The sequence below is a fragment of the Cygnus atratus genome, chromosome 11 (genome assembly GCF_013377495.2).
Source record: "Cygnus atratus isolate AKBS03 ecotype Queensland, Australia chromosome 11, CAtr_DNAZoo_HiC_assembly, whole genome shotgun sequence".
Taxonomy (NCBI): domain Eukaryota; kingdom Metazoa; phylum Chordata; class Aves; order Anseriformes; family Anatidae; genus Cygnus; species Cygnus atratus.
In genome coordinates, this window is record NC_066372.1 from 13,956,908 (window position 1) to 13,976,327 (window position 19,420).

General features: G+C 55.7%; 1 protein-coding gene across 7 annotated transcripts; it reads left to right on the plus strand.

The window, feature by feature from the left end:
• Positions 1–4,090: 4,090 nt before the first annotated feature.
• Positions 4,091–17,038, plus strand: DET1 (DET1 partner of COP1 E3 ubiquitin ligase). 7 transcript variants are annotated; one of them, XR_007708731.1, is made up of 8 exons: positions 4,091–4,205; positions 4,677–4,816; positions 4,940–5,785; positions 8,563–8,753; positions 10,391–10,582; positions 14,167–14,900; positions 15,016–15,098; positions 15,186–16,903. XR_007708731.1 is itself a non-coding variant. In XM_050713013.1 (6 exons), exons 2-6 carry the CDS (start codon positions 4,703–4,705, stop codon positions 14,354–14,356), a joined length of 1,533 nt encoding a protein of 510 aa, XP_050568970.1. In that variant the 5' UTR covers positions 4,091–4,205; positions 4,677–4,702; the 3' UTR covers positions 14,357–16,903. The 7 variants fall into 7 exon arrangements, 3 of the variants coding, with proteins under 3 accessions (XP_050568970.1, XP_035410717.1, XP_050568971.1); XR_007708730.1 differs by having other exon boundaries at positions 14,167–15,098; XR_004780022.2 differs by having other exon boundaries at positions 4,677–5,785; positions 15,186–16,897.
• Positions 17,039–19,420: the final 2,382 nt, after the last annotated feature.

The following is a 19,420-nucleotide window of genomic DNA, read 5'->3' on the forward strand; positions in this document are numbered from 1 at the left end:
ACGTACCCGTCCCCACATGCACATCCCCACCCTGCTCTGCTCTCAGCCGCTCCCGGACCCTTTTTCCACCCCGCACATCCAAGTGACGCCGACGTCCGCAGCCGGAACGAGGGCACTTACCTGCTGCTCGCGCCAGCGGGGCTGGAAGGACAGCGGGACACAACGCCACCGCCCTGGGGACCGGGCAGAGCCAGTCCTTGCCCCCCAGGTGAGGAGGCAGCCCCTCTCCCCCCGCTCCTTCACCATGCCCGTGGCTCCTGCAGCACCCACCAGCACCTGGCAAAGCCTTCGGGGCTCGGCCGTGCTGAGCCCCAGGTGCGTGGCACAGCACGGGGGACAAGGAGATGCCCCCTGGGGGTGCCACTCGAGGAAGGGGGGGGTGCCTGGACGAGGGGGTGAGAGAGGTGGGTGCCTGCAGGGGTGCTCGGGGAAAGCCAGCGTGGAGGCGGAGGGAGCGTGGTGCTGCCCAAAGCACGGCATCCCAGCCCTCGGGGGCAGCGGGGCTCTGTCACCCCGGGGGTGACCGTTGTCCCAGGGGTCGCCCTGTCTTCTGGAATAATCCCCGTGCCCTGCCTGGAGGCGAGGGGAGGGCAGGGGGGCGGCGGGAGCATGCTCGGGGCTGGATCCCAGCGGGATCCCGGGGGGCTGCGGGCTGGGGGTCCCTGCCCAGCGCCCTGCCACCTCCCCTCGGTGGCACGGAGCGTCCCCTTTGTCAGGGCTGGGCCCGGCAGGAGGGGGGATGCACTGGGTCTGGGGGGGATGTACCGGCTCCGGGGGGGTGCTGCCGGGGCCACGGAGCGCAGCCTTACCTTGGAGGAACCTCTGCAGGGGCAGCAGCCCGGCCTCGGCGGCCCCAAACCGAGCAGGACCCGGCTGGGAGAGTGACGGCACCGGGGGAGCTGCGGCGGCGGCGGCGGTGTGGGGACGGGTGGGATGGGATGGGATGGATGGGATGGGGTGGGATGGGGTGGGATGGATGGGATGGGATGGGATGGATGGGATGGGGTGGGATGGGATGGATGGGATGGGATGGATGGGATGGGATGGATGGGATGGGTGGTCTGGGGGCTGCGTGTCCCCCCACTCCCAGGTGCGGAGACAATAGCCAGGGCTCCCGTTGCAGCTGCAGACTGTCTCTTTAAACCCCTCACCAGCCCACAGGTGGCCCTGTCACCACCGTGGTCATCCATGACGTCATCGGGAGGGAGGGATGAAGAGGAGGAGGAGGAGGAGGAGGAGGAGATGGGGGGGGGGGGGGGGAAGAGGCGAGATCCCCCTCCACAGCAAAAGTCCCCGGGCACCCATGGCAACTGCCTGCAAATGGCACTGCGCCGCGCGGGGGGACGGGGCTGGCACCCCACGGGTGGCACCGGGGGGAATGGGGCGCTGTCACCCCACGGGGGTCCTCACCTGACCCCAGAAAGAACCCCTGGCACCAGGCGGGCCCCGTGTCCCATCAGCTGTGTGCTGGGATGCCCCTGGAAGGGGCTCCAAGGGTCTGCAACCGTGAATGAAATCTCCTCTCAGGCCTGGGACAGAACCAAATATCAAATTAAATCCCTCTTTTTTTTTTTTTTTCTTTTTTTTTTCCCCCCCTTAGCTTGTAAAAAAGAAAAATCGGAGACCTCTGCTGCCTCCCAGCCCGGGGCTGTCCCCTGGGCTCCCCCCGTACCCCCGCAGCGCCCACCCAAACCGGGGTGCCCGAGCGAAGCGTGCTGCTGCCCATCGCTGGAGCAGGCAGGGTGCTTCGCCCCAGGAGAAAAAAAAAAAAAAACAAAAAAACAAAAACAAAAAGCCACAGAGGCGTCTTGTTTCTGAAGGAAAAGCAAACGCCACCGGGGATTTCTCCTGGAAGAGCCCCCCCAGCTCCCTCCCACAGACAAACCACCTCCGGGAGAGGTTTCCCCGGGATTAACACCAAGCACCCGAGCACCCTGCCTGCCGCACCCGGGTGCTAGCCCGCAGCCGTGCCCGTTGGGGAACGTTGGGCTCGAGCAGGGCCATTTGCACAAACTTTTTTGGTTTTCCCAGCCACCCCGATGCACCAGGGCTCTTCCCCTAAGCGCCACCCCAACCAGCCAAACGGGGGGCTCTGCGGTTGCTGCCCCCAGGTCTCCCCGAGGTGAGGACGGTGACGGCCACGTGTCCCCGTCCCCAGCAGGGCAGGAGCCCAGGTGCTGTGCCAAGCTGGGAGCGGGCACCGTCACCTCCCCCAGCAGCACGTTTTGGGGAAAAAACACGCCATGAAAAGGCGTCAGGGAGGAGAGCAGCCTCAGCACAGCCCCCAAACCCCAGCTCGCCCCTTCTCTCTGCACCACCAGCCCTCTCCTCTGGGCACTTTCCACTAAATCCCCCCCCCGCCAAAACCCACCTGGGAGCCACCTGCAGCTGGAGGCTGGGTAAAACCCCCCCAAAAAAGCAGAGCAACCACCCCAATTTCCACCTCGTCCCAACCCTACCCGTGCCCGAGCCCTTCTCCCAGCTCGGGGAGCCTGCAGGGGTCCGTCCTACAGCCCCAGGGATGGGGTTTGCCCCCAGCCTCGGCCAGGTGAGCCTTCATAAAACCCATCCCCGCTAATTAACGGGACCGTCCCCACGAGGGGAGCGGGCTGGCCGTGGGGAGGTTGCGGTGATGAAGTTATTAGCTTGGGAAGCGCTAATTGCTGCCGTATTAATGGCCCTTTTGTCCGTCGAGCTGTGTGTGTGCGCGCCCGGGTTGTTTTCCTGCCAGCTGCCGTGTGGTTGGATGCTCTTCGGTATTTAGTTTTATCCTATTAAGGTGGATCCCAATTAATTACGTGGGAGGGAGGGAGACAAAGAGAGGCACCGAGGCCGTTCGCTTCGGGCTTTCCATCCTGCCTTCGGCGCCCGGGGTGCTGCTGCTCAGCCAGAAAGGGCTGGGGAATGGGCACGGGCACCCCATGCGCCCCCGGCCCTTTTTCCCGAGCTGGTTATGGGGTGCAGGGTGGGTGCAGGGGTTACAAATCGCCCACACCCCGCCGCTGCCCTGCTTGGGGTGACGTCCCCAGGGTTTTGCGGGGATGTCACTCAGTGCTTTTTGGGGGCTGAGACCCCCCCCCCCAGGGCTGGCTGCACTCCGGTGCCAGGTGAGGCTGAGTGTCCCCAGCTCTGTGGCACTAATGCCACCGCCTGGCCGCTGCTGTCCCCGTCCCCGGGCTTCTGGAGGGACCCCATTTGCTTGGGGACAAGCACAGATTATGGGATTGGGGGGCACACCCCAAAAAACACCGAGGAGAAGCGGGGAGTTGCGTTGGCACGCGGTGCGACGCGTCGGTGCCACGTCGCAGGGTGGGGACACGGCCCCGGCACCCCCCTGGAGCACCCTGCTCCCGGTGAAGCTCACGGCGAGGGGACACCAAGTGGATCTCGGGGTCCCCTGAGCCCCCCATGTCTGTCTGGTGAAGGATGAGACCCCCCCTAAAGCAGGGGGCGAGGGGCAGGAGCTGAGGGCTGAGGGGTCCCCCAGGAGCTGGGCTGGGTGGAGGGGAGCCCCCAGCGGGTGGGTGGGTGCCTGGGGGGGGCACCCAGGGTGTGGGGGGGGTCCTGAGGAAGGGGAGAGGGCCGGGTGTCCGGGGAGGAAGGGATGGGGGCTGCAGGATGTAGGGGGCTCGGGGGGTATTTGGGGGGGGGGGGGTGTGTCTGGGGTGGGGACAGGGGGCTGCAGCTGTCCGGGGGTGCAGGATGGGTGCGGGGTAGAGGCAGGGTTTATAGGGGTGCAGGGACGGTTGTGGGGTTTCAGGGGGTGCAGGACGCGGGCAGGTTTTGTGGGGTGCGTGATGGGTGCGGGTTAAAGGGGTGCAGGGTTTGGGGGTGCAGGATGGGTGCGGGGCTAGAGGGGTACGTGGTTATAGGGCTGCAGGGCTACAGGGGCTCAGGGCTATTGGGGTGCGGGGTTATGGGGGTGCGGGGTTATGGGGGTGCGGGGTTATGGGGGTGCGGGGTTATGGGGGTGCCCGGTTACGGGGGCGCTCCCTCCCGCCGCCAGGGGGCGCCGCGCTTTCCCCCCCCCCCCCCCCCGCGGCCGCTCTGCCCCGCCCGGGCCGTTCTCGCCGCTCCGCCGGCCGGAAGCGGAAGCGGGCAGCGGGGCTGGCGCCCTCCGGCCGCCGCCGTGGCGCGGTGGCGGAAAGATGGCGGCGGCCATCGAGTGAGCGGCGGCGGCGGCGGGCCCGGCGGCGGCCCCGGCGGTGAGCGCGGCCTGCGGCGGGCCCGGAGACCCCCGGGACAACCCCCCCCCCCCGGGACTCTCCCGGGACCCCTCCGGTTCCCCGTCAGAACCGCGGCCGGGCCCCGCTCCGCCACCCCCCCCCCCGGTGCCCCTCGGCCCCTCGCGGCACCGGTTGCTGCCCCCTGCGCCCCCCCCCGTGCCCGCCTCCCCCTCAGCAGGCCGCCCCCGCACCCCGCCGCTCCCCGCGGGCTGCTCCCGGTGTCCCTCGCCCCACCGGGGGCTCCCTGCCCGGCTCCCCGCCTCCCCCCTCTCAGCCCAGGTCTCCCAGCAGGCCCCACCTCGGGGTGCTGTGGGGCTCCCCCCCCCCAGCTCTGTTGCCCAGGCCCCCCCCCCCCCCCCCCCTCGGGGTGCTGCCCGCCCTGCTGTGGAGCCCCTCGGTGCCCCGGGCTCGGTGGGGCCCCGCCGTAAGCGCGTGCCCGGTTCCCGGCAGGGCGAGGATGCAGTAGGGCGCTGACCATGGACCATGACGCCCCCACCATCAGGCCCCGCCGCATCCAGAACCAGAACGTCATCCACCGCCTGGAGCGCCGCCGCATCAGCTCGGGCAAAGCCGGCACCCACTGGCACCAGGTGCGCGTCTTCCACCAGAACGTCTTCCCCAACTTCACCGTGGTCAACGTGGAGAAGCCGCCCTGCTTCCTGCGCAAGTTCTCCCCCGACGGGCGCTACTTCATCGCCTTCTCCTCCGACCAGACCTCCCTGGAGATCTACGAGTACCAGGGCTGCCAGGCGGCAGAAGACCTCCTGCAAGGCTACGAGGGGGAGATCCTGGCCAACGGCAACGACCAGAGATCCGTCAACATCCGCGGGCGGCTCTTTGAGCGCTTCTTCGTCCTGCTGCACATCACCAACGTGGCCTCCAACGGGGAGCACCTGAACCGCGAGTGCAGCTTGTTCACCGACGACTGCCGCTACGTGATCGTCGGCTCCGCCGCCTACCTGCCCGAGGAGCCGCACCCGCCCTTCTTCGAGGTTTATCGCAACAGCGAGTCGGTGACCCCCAACCCCCGCTCCCCGCTGGAGGACTACTCCCTGCACATCATCGACCTCCACACGGGCAGGCTCTGCGACACGCGGACTTTCAAGTGCGACAAGGTCATCCTGTCGCACAACCAGGGGCTGTACCTCTACAAGAACATCCTGGCCATCCTCTCCGTGCAGCAGCAGACTATCCACGTCTTTCAGGTGACCCCCGAGGGGACCTTCATCGACGTGCGGACCATCGGGCGCTTCTGCTACGAGGACGATCTGCTGACCCTGTCCGCCGTGTACCCCGAGGTGCAGCGGGACACGCAGACGGGGATGGCGAACCCCTACAAGGAGCCCTTCATCAACTCCCTGAAGCACAGGCTGCTGGTGTACCTGTGGCGGAGGGCGGAGCAGGACGGGAGCGCCATAGCCAAGAGGAGGTTCTTCCAGTACTTCGACCAGCTGAGGCAGCTCCGCATGTGGAAGATGCAGCTCCTGGATGAGAACCACCTCTTCATCAAGTACACCAGCGAAGACGTGGTCACGCTGCGGGTGACGGATCCGTCTCAGGTACTGCCTGCCCCCTGCGGCCGCTCGCTGCTTCGGGGCAAGTGCTCTGAGCAGGTTGGGTGCTGTGAGCTGCGTTTCTTAGCTGAGCCTCTGAGCGTTCGGTGGAGGAGTTGTTCAGGAGCCCCGTTACCTCGCTCTTTTGCGAACGCTTGGCGCCTCTGGTGTCAAATAGCCTCGTTATCTTTCACTCTCACGATTCCACTACATCCTCCTCGACGCAAAGTGAGAGAGAAAAGATCTTGGGTGGTTACTGAGTCCCCTTTCTCCAGGGATTGTTCCCCGTGCTCGTGGGTGCTTTACAGTGCTCTTCCCCTCCCGAATCCCCAGCTGATTTTTTTAGCTGTTATTTCATGTAATGCGCTTACACTGTAGAGTCTCTCCCTTTTCTCCTGTATTTGCCAGCGTGCTTTTCAAATATAATAGTCTTCATTTTTCCCCGGTAGAATTACCTTTTCTGCTCTGCCTACGTCCTTACTCTTTCAAGCTTCTATCAGGGATAGTATTTATGATCTCTCCAAATTGCAGTAGCAGCTCTTAAATCTAGCTGATGTCCCAATTGCTTCTCCTTTCCGCTTAGTTCTCAAGAAGTCAAAATAGAGCAAATGCAGCTCCGGCAGTGCCGAGTCCCTCCAGACGTTTCGCAGTGCTGGGGGCTGATCGTCTCCTCCCCACTGTTAGCTCAAAAACCGAATAACACCGTGAAACTGAGCGGGGCCTTTTACATCTTCACCTGGTCTGCTCCTTTAATTTGTGCTTTTTTTTTTTTTTTTTTTAATGTTTGAAGGTGTTTAGCGAGAGATCTTAAATCTCTCGTGCTGATCTGTTCCCTAGGTGCTTGTTTTTACTTCCACACCCTTCCCTTCCTCCCCTTCTTTGCCAGTTCCAGTAGCGAGACGCCAGAAGAAACAGAAGAACGGAGGAAACGCTCTCTGTGAGGTGCCTTCGCCTCATTCACCCCGGAGAATGGCTTCTTTTTTTCCTCTTAAATTGTGTATTTGTTTGGGGGGAGTTATTCTGGGAGGGAATAGGCGAGGCTAAACCTGATCGGTTTTACCCATCGGTGTGAGACGGAGCGGCCGCCTCAGGAATGTTGAAGCCTTGTGGAAGAGGCTCGCAGCGTTCGGCTCCTTTCCGGAGCGGTGCTCCTGACCGAGGCCTCAGGCCACCTCGGCAGGCCTGCCTGCGTTGAGGCTTTTTATTAGGGCTTCCTGAAGGAAGCTTTAGTCACGGAATGCCTAAAGTTCCCGTTTTTCTTTCTGCTGTCAGACAAGAACACAAGTTTAATCTGATTTCGGGCTGCTCTTGTTTAAGGCTTCTCCGCCAGGGAGGTTGAGGAAGTCGCTGGTCGTGCTTGTTCGTGTTGCCAAGGTCTGCACCGAGTCTCCCCAGATCTTTAATCACGTGCTGCGGACACGGAGCCCGGGGCTTGTTGCTCTAGGCTCGTGTTTTAGCCTTGCCAGCTTTGCTGCGAGCTTTTTGTGACACTCAGCTCCTGCCCTCCGTACCGTGACGGTGCCCTGCCTGTCGCAGGCGCTGCTGAGGTGCGGTGAGAGTGATTTCGCACGTTAAGGGCAGCCTGTCGATGTCTGTGTGTTGAACTGGCAAAAGAACCTTTTTACTTAAGAATATTCCTTGCAATTTTCAAAGATGTAACTAGTTTCGCCTCCTGCTGTCTCCCTGCGCTGTCTCTCTGCTCCAGCCGCGTATTTCAGGAGGGCTTCCCTCTCCTCAGGCAGTAGTGCAGTGAGTAACCTCCTCCAGCGCGCCTCGTTGTAACGTGAGGGGGCTGGCTTGTATGATCACAGCTTGTTTTGGGCCCGTAAAACAAACAAACCTTGGGATATTTACGGACGGGTGAGGTGGGCAGAGCTGCCTGCCGTCATCGCTGAGCGTTGCTCGGGAGCGGGAGGTGAAGCCTTCAGAAATCGCCTTTGTTAGCGGGAGGCTTACCCAGATACGTGCGTGTACCAGGGGAATCAGCCACCTGCGAAGCAGGGACAGGCTCTGACTTTGGGGTGCCGGGATCTTAGCCCTCTTCTATCCAAGAAATTAACACCGTTGATGCCCAAGGATCAAATATTCCCCTTGCCAGGGGGATGGGGATGTCCTCTCCCCTCGGTGCAGCCGTGCTGGTACAAATGTCACGTTTTTCCCCCGCCTCTGTCTCGTTCCTCCTGCGGAACGCTGCCAGGCTGCAGCACAGTGCCCGGGGCTTCTTGCACGGGAACGTTGGTATTAAAAAGAAGTCATTAATGTCTCTCGGATTTTCATTTCTGTGCCAGCAGGGTACCTGGAGGGCACAACTTTTTGTCGGCAGCGCTGTAGCGCGCGGCGCGCTGAAAAGGCTCATCTCTGTGTGGCGGCAGTGTTAAGAAGGGAGAAGCAAATCATTTCTCTGCATAAAGGAAAAAAATAATTTGTTGCCGGCTAGCATGGGTTTGAGATCATTTTGTCAGCAGGAATGGAAATTAAATTTGGCACTTCAGAAAGCATTTTGGAGTTGGTGGAAGGCAGAGAGAAAGAGAAATACTGGCATCCAGTTCGAGATGGAGAAACTGGAAGTCCGTTCAGGTTTTTTTCCATATGTAATCGCATCACAGTTAACAGGTGGGTAATTTGGTAGCTGCTGAGGCATTTGAGTAACAGAAGGGAGTAACGTGGGGATGTGGGATTCTCCTGCACTGCAGAGAAGTTTGGGTAGGGTCTGGGATTTCCCATGGGGAGGAGGAAGGGACAGCTCTCCCCTGGGTAACCACCGCCTCTGCCTCTCTCCCCAGCCCTCGTTCTTCGTCGTGTACAACATGGTGACCACAGAGGTTATCGCCGTGTTTGAGAACACGTCCGACGAGCTGCTGGAGCTGTTTGAGAACTTCTGCGACCTCTTCAGGAACGCCACCTTGCACAGCGAGGCGGTCCAGTTCCCCTGCTCAGCGTCCAGCAACAACTTTGCCAGGCAGATCCAGCGCCGGTGAGCCATTGGGAGCATGCTTTATACCGTGTAGGCACGCGCTCACCCCCGCCAGCTGAAGGCTAGTATCAAATAACAACAGCAACCCTGAGAAAACCAGCTCCTTCATGCCCTGAGGGGTGCAAGAGGCTGGCTGGGACGTGGTTCATCCTGCAGCCTCGTGCATCTGCTCTTGCATTTTGCAATATCTGTTTTTTAGCAGGAAGGAAAAGGCAGTGGCAATTCAGTGCTTAGAAGGGAAAGGAATTTTAAGGGCAAGATGTTGCTGGCGCTCCTCGAGCAGTAACTCCTCTGGAGGTTATCGAAGCAGTAGTTTAGGGCCCTGCAGATAAGGTTTTATCAAGATGCTACATCATCTATTTGGGTGTATTTTGCCAAGTGCCCTTCTCTAAATTTAGTGTGCAGCAAACTGTGTTCTGTAACATCAGTAAACAGCTTGTGGTTCTCATCAGACTCTGCTCGGAGGAAGGAAGCCGATCTGCCTAGGCCTGTAGTGAAAAGTGAGCAAGATACCAAAATAACCAGGGTTTCTAGAATGTGCTTTAACAGTCTTGATGTGGTTTTAATGAGGCGGAGTGTGTTAGTTCTCTTGGAATACGTTTTTACGTGACTCAGGGTGTTTTGTTGTTCTAGTGACTTGTTTGACATCATCCAAAGCACTTGGCAGTCACTGAGGGGAATGAAGCTTCGGCTGATTTTAGGTTCGTGTCCCATAAGTGAAAGGAAGTTGACTGGCTGTAACTTCTTAGAGCTCCCTGTCGTGAATTCCATATTGCCTGGGGGGAAGAGAGAATGAGAGAGCTGACTGCAGGTACCTACAGAACAATTCCTGCCTTGTGTTAAAATAAAGAGGAGAATCTGCTCATCCACGTGGCTGTAAGGGCCTGTAACAGGAGTGTTTAGCTTAAGCAGCAAAGTGTAGCAGTGCTGTGTGCACAGCAAGCTGGCTTTTGGCTGTGTTTCTGGCCTAAGGGGAAGGTTTTTACTGTCCCTGGTGCCTGACACTCGTGCAGCTGATCTGCCTCTTCTTCGCTTGTGGAAAGTTCAAATTATATTTGGAAAGAGAAATCCAACCTGCGCTAGTCTCTTCACCAGGAAGAACGTGCAGCACACTGTAGTTTGTGAAGAGCTTTATGCTTCTCTCCAAGGTTCTTCCTCATCTCAGGTTTCTCCCTTTACGTGTTTAAAGCACTGTGGCTGGAGGGAGGGGGATTCTCAAGTCAACCTTAAGGGCTCAACTGTTACTGTGCAACCCTCCGGCTTTTGCTTATGCTGTTTGCAGGCTGCGCGGTAAAACTTGGATTGACTGATAAGCTGCTAATCCACCTCTCCCTGGTTCTGATCCCGTTCATTTCCTGTGCTGTGGAGCAGCTGGGGCCGGGCCTTGTGGATAGGCACAGTCTTGGCCTTCTTGCAGTTTGGACTTTCAGAGCAGAAACGGCAATGATGAGGGAGGATAAAAAGGTCACCAGAACTGGTTGGTGGTTGAATCACCGTGAGGCACCTTTGGAAATGAACTGTTGTGGTTCTTACACTGCTGCTGTTCCTCCCTCCCTCTCGGTTTTCCTCCTTAGTTTATTTAAGCTGTGCCGCTCACCTGGGGCCTTTGTGAATAAGCCCTTCTTGTTGTGCTGCAGGTTCAAAGACACTATTGTGAACGCCAAGTACGGAGGGCACACGGAGGCTGTGCGGAGGCTGCTGGGCCAGCTCCCCATCAGCGCCCAGTCCTACAGCGGCAGCCCGTACCTCGACCTCTCCCTTTTCAGCTATGATGACAAGTGGGTGTCAGTCATGGAGCGTCCCAAGACCTGCGGCGATCACCCGATAAGGTATGAAACGGGCCAGGGAAGATGTATGCGAGGAGAGCAGTGCGGGAGTAACTCTAAATCACCTCTGCCATGTGGGGACAAATTTGCAGGAAGACCGAATAGTTCCGTGCTTTTCTCTTTTGGCATCCCTTGAGCAGAGCGTTTATTTCATTAGTCCCGCAGCGCTTGGCATCTCTCCTTGTGATGTCTTACCGTGTATGTGTGGGAGAGCTCTTCAGGTTTTGTCACTGAGCTGCCCTGGGGAAGATTTGGGTCGTGAAGCCTGAGCCTTTTCCATAGGAATGCTCTTGTTCCTCCTTTTATTGCAGCCCAGCCTTCCTGCTTGGGCTGCAGCGTGGTTCTGGATGCCTGCTTTCCTGTGCTGGAAGGATTCCTTCTGAGCACGTAGGGTTAGCTGGTGAGGATCATCTGGTTTGTCCTATGAATAAAATATCAGCCGGGTTAGGTGTTATTCATAATGCTTCTGGTATTGATTTTGCTATTTTCAGACTTCCCTTGTTTACGTTTCTCACCCTGAAAGCTGTACTCCTCTTCGTGCTCCCCTTCTTTCCGTGATCTATAGGAAATTTGTTTCTGTGGTAGGAGTTTAGCCAGGTGTAAGAGCTGTTCTGTGCCTCTTACGTCTGAGCCTTCGATGCTGGCAGCAGGAATAGCTCCAAGCTGGAGAATGAGGAGGTTCGCAGTGCTTCTTGCAGAAACACCACGGCTGTTTTCTTTTTGTTGGCTGCAGCCATGGCCGCAAGTAGCAGTGTTTAAAAATCCAGCATCTCTCCAGCCTGAAAGGCTCAAATCAAAGGGACTGAGTTCTCCAGGCAGAGTAGTCCTTCCGCTCAGAGTCCCACAAAAGGGAAATGAACCTGTGCTCTAAAAAACAAAGAGAGCCTTCAATCTCCAAGTGCTTTGTTTGGTGATTGCCCACACGTTGGGGGCTCCGGCAGCCTAGGGAGACCGTCCTGGCCGCTTTCCCAACTTTATTTTCATCAATGCATTCTCAAAACCGGTTTTCATGTCTCCCTGGCCCTGACTCAGGTGGCAGGGAACCTCTGATTATTCCTGCGCTCTCAATTCCCAAATTATGTATATTTAATTAATATATTTTTTTTTTCCCCTGCCTGTATGATTTGGTTTAATCTCCGGCTCCCCTGCTATCTGCAGAGAGCCTGCCCTTTCCCCCTTGTCGTGCCCGACGTGGGGAAAACTTGCAGGGCAGTGGTTGTCTGGCAGCGCCAACCTGCTTACGTCTCCCGCAGACAAAAGGGAGCGGAACCGCAGTCGTTTGCTGCAGTTACCGGCTTTGTAGTAAACAAAGCCAAGTGCCACCTTTCCTCCCTCCCCTGAGCAAAGCGGCGTTTCAGCGCCAGCCCTTTCAAAGCTCGAAGCTGTGCAGAGTCAATTAGGACCTGAATAGGGTCTGAAAGCGGTGGGGCTCCTGGTTTTCGGAAAGTAAGTAGAAGACTGAGGCGCTAACCTTAACCATTCAGCAGCTGAAATCGCGGCCGCTGTGTTTCTCACCTGCAAAACAAAGGGATTAATAAAGTCATGCAGCCGCCCCGTTGAGGTTGGAGAGCTCGGAAATGAGGGGCGGCAGGATTTGTAATCTAAGCCCTATAACTGGCTGGAGTGCAAAACCCTTCAGCCGCCGAGGGTGTTATGATCAGTTGTGATCGGTACGTAGGTTCCTAGCGTGACGTGAAAGCCTCCACCCGTTTTACACACCAGTTTCAGCACCTCCGTGCATGCTGTCCCTTTAATCCTTACTGCCTCTCCGTGTCCTGGTAGGTTCAACCCTCGTCTCCGGCTGCTTGAGAGACCAGTGGTGGTTTGCTCTCGGGAGGGAAGAGCTTTAGGTTCCCCACCTCTGCCATCTTCCAGCGTCTTTTCAGGAGGCTCGAAGAGACATTCAGTGGGTGAAATGGTGGGACACGGGAGGAAGAGGCTCTAATACAGCTTTACCTATGGCAGGGGGTCTCTAAAATCCATCTAGATGGCTAAGAAGGAGCCATTTAACCAAAAAATTGGTCTGCAGATAAATCTTCCATTTTCATACGGTTTGAAAAGGCTGGTCTTGCTGTTTCTGTTGACATACAATTTTATATTGCAGTGCCTAATTTATCCCCAGAGTGAGAGCCCATGGAAATGGCCTCTGATTGCAGAGCACTTTTAAAAATAGATTTAAAAATACCAAACCGAACACATCTTTGAGATTACAGGGAGCTTCATCTTGAGTAGTAAATTATTGTGAATTGGGGAGAGAGAGGAGCAGACCAGGGACTGTGCTTTATTTAAAGAATGACCCTCCACATAGCCAGCCTCGTGTAGGAGGGAAAGGGCTTTTTGAAAAGCCAAATACCAAGATTGTGACTCTCTTGCTGGGTTCTTGTGTGCAATTTTCAGGCAGGGCTGGCTAGCACTTCGATTCAGAGGAAGGCAGAGGAGAGTGGCCCTCCAGGAAGAACATGAGGATCTCAATAGGCTGTGCTGTTAAAATGTGGAGTATGTCTGCTCCTGAAACAGCATCGCCTCTATCTGTCATCACCCGTTCTTTCCAGGCTGAAAGCAGAGTGCTTCGTATTGCTTGCTGGCATGGGGAGGAGGGGGGGGGGAGAGAAATGTGCTCTAATATTAAAAGCATTCTCCGAGTTGAAACCAGAGGAAAAATGCAAAATACCCACATCCACAAAGTGGTGGTGGAAAAGGAAATGGCTGGGAGGCAAAATGGCAATTCTGTTCCCGTAACTGAAAGAGCAGAGGAATGGTCTAAAGAACTGAGCCAGCTTCAGGGAGGATTTGAGTCCTGTCAGTTGGAGCTCAGCTGCCTTGTGAAGGTACCAAATCCCTGAAACCTCCACCAGAGTCTTGGGGGGAGTGGGGTCAGCACAGAGTCCCCGATCCCACAGCAATGCAGAATGATGGTGTTATGTCTGCTACACAGAGCGAGCCTGTCCTCTAGTATGCAGAGAAGGTTCAAGAAAGGAAGAGCTTTTTAGACGTGTCTGTCTCGTCAGTGCTTTGCCTCATCCCCTTGGCACTGCTCACTTGGTGCCGAAGCAGTGTTCCAGAGCTCACCCCTTTGGAGACACAAAAGAGCTTCCTCGGACCCACAGGCAGGTTTCTGGTGACAGCAGAAGGACACATCTTCTGTTTGCCTTTACCCCTGCCCTTACTGCGATGCCTCTTGGATGCTGTCCAGCAGACACTTCCTGCCCAAGCTGTCCTGTTAATGATTTTTAGTTGTTGTTGGAAATCTAAAAGGCTCTGTAAAGTTGTTTGAGGTGTAAGATGGAAACTCTCACCCTTGAGCAGAATTGGATCCAGCTAACTCCAGCTAGTTGGTCAGCTAACTCCACCAAAATGAGGGCAGAGTTCTCTCACTGGTAGCACTAAAAGAAGTCTTTGTAGGCAGCGGGAGGCTAGCTGCCCCGGGGGGGCTTTCCTCTGTAGCCAAGAGCCAGGCCCCAGCTGAGGACCTCTGCCTCTGAGGGATTACCAGCGATTGAACGAGGCGCTCGTCTCTGTTTGTGAAGAGTCCAGATGGCAAAGTCAATAGCCGGGAACAGCCATAATTGATTTTTTCTTCCTTTCAGATTTTACGCTCGGGATTCTGGCCTCCTGAAGTTTGAAATCCAGGCGGGACTCCTGGGGCGACCCATCAATCACACGGTGCGGCGCCTGGTTGCGTTCACCTTCCACCCCTTCGAGCCCTTTGCCATCTCGGTGCAGCGCACGAACGCGGAGTACGTGGTGAACTTCCACATGAGGCACAGCTGCACGTAGGGGAACACGTGGCCAGGGCGGTGTTCTCCTCGGGTCTGGGCCTCTGCCACAGACACACCAAAGCCGGGCTCTCACGCCTTCTAGGAAACCAAACCATCGCTCGTGTCAAGAAATCTGACCTGGGAGCTCCTACCAGCCTGCATCCCGCAGCCTCAGCTGGGGAAAGCTGAGCAGCCTGAGGCCTGGGAGTGTTTCTTCTGACTCTGTTCGCACTGCAGCGTCCCCACTGCGCTGAGCGCTGCTGCTGTTCCCTACTCCTATTGATGAACAAAGCGTAGCTGGGATTCCTTTCGTGATTTCCCAGAGGCATGTCTGTTTTCTCCCCCGTTGTCTGTCTTAGGATGGCGAGTACGGAGCTTTGCAACGTGTTTGTGGAGCGCTCCCTTCTGCACTGATGCTTTCCTACCTTGTCAAGACAAACAGCCTGTCCTAGAGGGAATGGATGGAAGCCATGGGGAGGGCTTAAAAATACAGCTACCTGTGTTTGCATCTTCAGTATTAATAGGGAAACGAAACCCTGTTCCCATCCACACAATCTGCTCACGTGAGTTTAATATGCAAGAGGTTAGGGAAAAAAAAAGTGTGAGAAATCACTGGAATTGAGAGAGATGAGGTGTATTCCTGACTCTTATGCAAGTCACTTAATTTTTGTGCCTTAGTATCCGTAAAGCCCCTAAGTGCGAGCTGGTGTGGTAACACCAGAAGGCCAGTGCAGCTGACTGTGTCTCCAGCGTATGAAAAGGTGGGCACAGGAGGAAGGCGGGTGGCTGGGAGAGGCGTGGGGAGCAACAACGGCTCCTTGCTCACGTCAGAGGACTTCTTTCTGCAGAGCGTGGACAAATCCCCGTGGGCATCTGCAGGTTCTGCTGCTGAGGAGAAAAGAGACCCAGCTGCTGGCACCCTCCTGCGCACTGGAGTACGGACGTGGAGGATTAGTAGCATTTGGGTCTCCCCGGAAAGGAAGGAGGAGACCTGAATTACTGTGCGTTGCTGCAGGTTTGCAGTTGAGAGCTGAGTTTGTTGACTTAGGTTGCTTACCTACCCCGTTTGATACGTTGTTCTCTGTGAGAACCCCTTTGGACATTCGCAGGCTTCGAAGCACAACCGGCTGGTGCATTATGTTCAGCGTGCTGCTGACCGGACCACTGCAGTGTCTGTGCTGCCTCTAGAATAAGCTCCTGGGTGTAGTATTACCTGTCCCGTGAGCTGGAGGGGGTGCTGGGCTGCCCTCCTCTGTTAAAAATGGAGTTTTTGGTTGTAGATGAACATCTGGGTTTATGACTGTGCCGTAAGGCAGTTGCAGCCATCCCATGTGAGGTGCAGAGGGGGCTTTAGAAATTTGGTGCTTGTACGTGGGAGACCCCTGCTTTGAAGGGCCCTGTTGGTGTCATCTTCGGACCAGAAAGGGCTGTGGGTGATGTGGCCACATGCCTGTGAAGGAACAGTATTAAAGCCACGCGTTCATTCTGCGTAGTGATGCGTAGGAAAACAACCGTGTGTGGTGGTGGTGGTGCCTGCGTACAGCGTGGCTATCAGGCCTTGTAAGGGAAGGTGCCCCAGGGTCCTTGAAATCAGCCGTCACTCTCGGTCTCGTGGTGTTTCTCTCCTCTCCTGGCCTCCCTAAACGTAATTCTAGGGCAAGACACTGTATTTCACTGCTCTTTTCCTGGCGTTTGCACTGTTGGTTTCTCAGGTCTGTCGGGAGCGACTTCAGGTCGGAAGACGGCTAATAGAGGAGGCGCCAGGCCACGCGTGCTTTGGGTCTGGGCTCCTCTCCACCTGATAACACTATTTGTCAAGGTCTTAGGTTTTTATCCTGTGATCTGTTCCTCAAACATTCAATTAAAGCTCCACATGGAGAATCATTTGCACACTGTAGACCATGGAATTACCTCCTTCCTGCACCACTTTCACGTTTGTTCACACTTTCAGTATGAGGCTATTCTTTTCCAAAGCTTTCAGCAGCTCTGTCCAAGACTGGGTTTACTCCTTGGTGTCACAGCCTGGGACGTCAGTGCTTATTAAAATGGTTGTCGGATCTCCATTTAGATATTATTTTTTTTAGGTGGCAAAAATATAAACCACTTCAGCGCTTCTACAGTAGGGGCTTTTGCCAGAGTCAGGCTATCCCGTGTGAAGCAGAGAGCGTGGCACAGCAGACGATGGATTATTGGACTTGGGGCTGAGAGACCAGAGGTCTGTTCTTAGCTCTGCTATTAAATTGTTTTGTCACTGGGGGCAAATCTATTCCTGTTCCAGCTGGTGTTTTCTTCTCTGTAAATGAGGCCAAAACCATATTTTAAGCTTTTGTAAAAAACACTTTGAGATTCATGGATAAAAAGTGCTGGGTAAGTGCTAAGTATTTTCTTATTATGGTTGCAGACAAACCGATTGATTCATTCTGGGTACTAATTGTCTTGGAGTAGCATTGCAGATCCTCTGGTTGTGGCTGCTGCTGCTGCGTTTTATATCTACAACAAAGTTAATTTTATTACAGAAATGTGTTGGAAGAAAAGTCTCTCATGCTTGAAATTTTGATTCTTTATTAAAAAAAAAAAAAAAAGCGTGTGGTGGGGAGGGTGGGAGGAAAGGGGAGATATTTTCTACCTGATATTTTTCCTAGTCTAGGATGAAGATTTGTTAGCAACACAAGACAAAAATGGAATAAACAGAATTTGCTTTAAGAGCCTGACTTACTGGTATTGTTTTCCTAAAATCTTAGTGGTGTAGCCAAGGATTCCAGTGCTGAGAAGAGCTGGTAGGGCCGTGCCTTGGACTGTGCAGGCATATACCGAATGCTAGTTTGCTGCCTCTTCTTGGCATCTGGAGTACCGGCGTGCTCAAGGATGTGCTGCCGTAGGTATTTCTGTAGCTACTGTAGATTTCTCAAATTCTTCTCTACGCGAGCTAATGCTGGGGGAGGAATACTTGGCCTTCAGGTATGTTTTCCCCTTTTTTTATTGTATTACCAGCCCAAGTTGTACTCAGACTCTTCCTTTAGTCCATTTGCGTAGCCTTGTGGCCGTTTGCTGCTGATGCTCCACAATCAAGAGACGAAAGCGGATCAACACAGCTCGCTTGGCAGAAGGCATCGCCTGCCCATTGCTTTTCGATTGGGTAAGGCACTCGCATTTTCCAGCTGCGTGTTGCTCCCAGCCACGAGGCATCTTTGCACAACATCGGGGCTGGAAGCGTCCGGACGGTTCTCCCCAAAGTCTGGGAGCCCCCTGCAATCTGCTGCTGCTCTGTAATGACCCAGCGTCGTGCCTGTTGGTTCCTGTATGCATCCACATCGTGGTCCTGAGAGCTGCTTTCCTTTGAACCCTTCCTCCATTTCGTGTCTGCACTCCTCCGATGCTTTCCTTTGGAGACCTTGAGCATGTCAGAAAGCTCTTGAGCCCGTGCCTTTTCAGAGCGGCACTAAGTGACGAGGAGATGCTTTGCTTGGAAACCATGTTTGGCAGGCATTGGAATCCCATCTTTTGTTACTTCTTGTGCTGCCTGCTTCTAAAAAAACAATATAAAAGCAGGACACTTGTGATATTTGTTATATAAACTGCATTAGGCAGCGAGCTGCAGAAATCCCGACAGAATCAAACCGATGTGTCCATTAGCGGCATGTCTCTGCTCAAGACTCCTTTCGTTTCACCTTCCAGCCCCGAGCGGCTGCCCCCTGATTTAGCTCCCTGATGTTCTCTATTTATTTTCCGACCCCTCCTTTTGCTCAGGTGCTGGTCTGCCTGTTATGCTTCCTTCCCTTAGTCTCTTCTGACCCAGCTGGAAGAATCAGACTTCTGATGCTTTATTTCATGTATTTTCTTAATTTGTCTGTCTTGTTTCTGTCCTCTGTTCCTCTTCTGCCATTTCTTCCTGCAGGATCTCTCAGGACTTTGAGAAAAGAGATGACGATGGCTGGGAGGCGGTGGGACAGGTGGCCCAACAGCTTTCCTCTGTCTCTGAACCTTTATCAGAAAGCTGGGCCCCGTGGGCAGGCAGTGGGACAGGATTTTGTTGGCACTGCTCTCATAGCTGTTGGTGTGCCTGCACACCTGTACCTTCCGGCCTGGTCAGCGTGGTTGTAAAAGCTCTTCTGGCCAAACACTCCTCATGAGAAGGGAATGGCGAAGAGGCTTTTATTATTATTTTTTCCCTTGCTCCTGGGCTGTGGGGGCTGAGCTGTGCAGCCGGTCATCGTAGCAGTAGCAGCCTGGCGCTCCCTGCCAACTGGGCTGGCTGCTCGGCAGGCAGCGGCGTCCCCTGCTAGAGCTGCTTTCTGCCCGAGGGCTGATCCCCCTTTGTTTCCCTCGGGGCAGCGACCCGGGGAGGGCTGTACTTAGCGTGTAAGGAAGGGAGATCTTAGCAAAACACCGACGTGGAAAAACCCTGAATTGCACGTGCTTTTCCTGCTGTTACGACGTGAAAACACCGCACCGGCTTTAGACCAGCGGTGTGGAAATGAGTAATTTCTGGGGGGCTGCTGAGGTCCTGCAGGAGGGGAGAACTGAACAGGCGTGGTTTGGGCAGGGGCACGGTGTCCCGAATCTCAGCCACTTGGGAGCCGAGGGATGTGCTGGCCCTCGCCTGGTGGGCAGGGGGTAGAGGGCATCAAGTGGGCCCATCGGCTTTATGGAATTTGTGCAGGGGGAATTTTTTACCTTGTCTCTTTGTTTCCCCCCTCCCGTAAGTCAAATCCTTTCCTCGGGCACCTTCTTGCTGTCTGTCGGCGGTTTTGCAAAGGTGCCACATGCACCTGGCTATCTGAGGGCAGTTTAGAGGAGGTGGGACCGTTCCAGGCTGGGAGGAGGGCTGCAGGGAGAGCAGCCTGCCAGGGCAGCTTTCCCGGAGGAGCAGCAGCTCGGCCTTTGGCCACCGAGGGAAAAAATCATACGGGACCTGCAACAAGGCGATGGAAACGTGGGGATAACGCTGCGAAGCCTCCGGTAGTTTCTGCATTCTGCAAGCGATAGTTAGACTGAATTCAGCCCCTTTAAAGCCAGGAGCGTGTTGCTGTTACGTGGGGCTGTCCTCCTGCCCTTTCGTTCTCCCAAACAGCTTCGGGACATG